The sequence below is a fragment of the Eimeria acervulina genome, genomic scaffold (assembly GCF_000499425.1).
Source record: "Eimeria acervulina Houghton genomic scaffold, Eah_scaff2209, whole genome shotgun sequence".
Lineage (NCBI taxonomy): Eukaryota > Apicomplexa > Conoidasida > Eucoccidiorida > Eimeriidae > Eimeria > Eimeria acervulina.
In genome coordinates, this window is record NW_013548561.1 from 1 (window position 1) to 2,133 (window position 2,133).

The window sequence follows — 2,133 nt, forward strand, 5'->3', positions numbered from 1 at the left end:
GCTGATGCTGCTGCTGCAACTGATGCTGCTGATGGTGCAGCAATTTTGGGGAGCCCAGGCCGATAGCGGCGTTTGCTGCTTGGGAGCCAAGTCTAAACCCTAAACCCTAAACCCTAAACCCTAAACCCTAGACCGTAGGCCCTAGACCCTTTGGGTGTGAAGGCTAGAACAGCTGCTGACAAAGCTGTGCTGGTGCTGGTGCTGCTGCTGCTGCTGTTTCTGCTGCTGCTGATGCTGCAGCTCGTGTTGCTGCTGCTGCTGCTGCTGTGGTTGCTGCTGGTGTCGGCGCAGGTGCTGCTGTTGCTGCAGCTGTATGAATGCCGCTGCTGCTGATGCTGCTGCTGCTGATGTTGTTGCTGCTGTTATTGTTTCTGCTGCTGCTGCTGCTTCAGCAACTGCTGCTGCCTTCTTGCTGCAGCGCTCGCCAACAGGAGCTAGCGTCCTTCTCAGGCCCTGGACGCTTAAACCCTAAACCCTAAACCCTAAACCCTAAACCCTAGACCTTAAACCCTAGATCATAAACCCTAAATATCACGTGTATTATAGAAATACACCAACTCGCGCTGCAGCAATGGCTGCTGCCTGTGCAGCAGCAACAGCAGCAGCAGCGCGAGCTGCTGCTGCTGCTGCTGCTGCTGCTGCAATCTCGGGGCTGGAGGACCGCATGCTGTCTGCAGCAAAACCCTAAACCCTAAACCCTAAACCCTAAACGCTTAATTTCTCTAATGATATATTGAGTTCTATTTAGGATCTATCTATTTATCTTTTGCTGCTGCCGCTTCTGCTGCTGTAGCCTTGCCGCGGAGTGCATGCCCTAAACCCTAATGGGATTTGGCTAAACCCTAAACCCTAATCTGTTATTTGTGTATATTAGTTTGTAACGAAGGCGTTTAAAGGCGCTTAATTTTTGTGTTTTGGGTTTCCCCGTATCCGCTCTCTCCCTGTTTGAGCTGTATTTTAGGGTTTAGGGTTTAGGGTTTAGGGTTTATAGTATGGGGTCTGAAGCAGCAGAGACCCGACTAAAGCGCACCCTTTATGTCGGGGGTTTAGCTGAAGAGGTGACTGAAGATATTCTTCGCGCCGCCTTCCTGCCTTTCGGCGATATCAGGGAAGCAACTATCCCTAAAGACAGAACCACAGGTATATTTCCTGCTGCTGCTGCTGCTGCTGCTGCTGCTGCTGCTGCTGCTGCTGCTGCTGGTGCTGGTGCTGCTGCTGGTGCTGGTTCTGCTGTTGTGGCTTGTGTTGTTGCTGTGGTTGCTGCTGATGTTCTTGCTGCTCGTACAGTTACTGCTGCTGCTGCTGCTGCTGCTGCTGGTTCTGCTGTTGTGGCTTGTGTTGTTGCTGTGGTTGCTGTTGCTGTTCTTGCTGCTCGTACAGTTGCTGCTGCTGCTGTCGTTACTGCTGCTGTTGCTGATCCTGCTGCTACCGCTTCTTTTGCTGCTGTTGTTGCTGCTGCTCTCTGTGGACGAGCTGCTGCAGCAGAAGCAGCAGCAGCTGCTGCTGTTTCTTTTATTAAAATACTCCTGTTGTTGCTGCCGCTGTAAAGGGATTTGGGATTTGGGATTTGGGATTAAACAAAAGTCCCCCGGTGGCTCCCAAACCGAAACAGCTCAAGCTCCTCCATCTCCTACGCCTCGTGGCGGTAAACCCTAAACCCTAAACCCTAAACCCTAAACCCTAGTGGTTACCTATTAGCTTAGCTACAAATGAGGTCTGCAAGTACATACGTCTATGCATTGAGGGTTAATGAGGATTTGAGTATTCAGTCTAGGGCTTAAGGTTTTAGGGTTTTAGGGTTTTAGGGTTTAGGGTTTAGGGTTTAGGGTTTAGGGTTTGCAGGTGCTGAACATGCACAACTCGGAGTTATACGGGCGGACGCTGCGCGTCAACACATCGCGACATGGTCCCCAAGGGGTACCCAAAAACAGAGCAGGTCTGCTGCTGCTGCTGCTGCTGTTGCTGCTGCTGCTGCTGTTGCTGCTGCTGCTGTTCTTGTTATTGTTGCTGCTGCTGATGCTGCTGCTGTTGTTGTTGTTGTCGCTGTTGTTGTTATTGTTGCTGTTGTGTTGCTGTTGCTGCTGCTGTTGCTACTGCTGCTATTATGATTGCTGCTGCTGCGCTGCGTGTGTT

At 51.2% G+C, this 2,133-nt stretch overlaps 1 protein-coding gene across 1 annotated transcript; it reads right to left on the reverse strand.

Annotated features, from left to right (window-relative positions):
• Nucleotides 1-141: 141 nt before the first annotated feature.
• EAH_00065520 (hypothetical protein) lies at nt 142-1,905 on the reverse strand (the record flags this gene model as incomplete). The annotated part of the gene is made up of 3 exons (XM_013392825.1): nt 142-453; nt 559-671; nt 1,881-1,905. The coding sequence occupies 3 exons, from the start codon at nt 1,903-1,905 to the stop codon at nt 142-144; spliced, it is 450 nt and encodes a 149-aa protein (XP_013248279.1).
• Nucleotides 1,906-2,133: the final 228 nt, after the last annotated feature.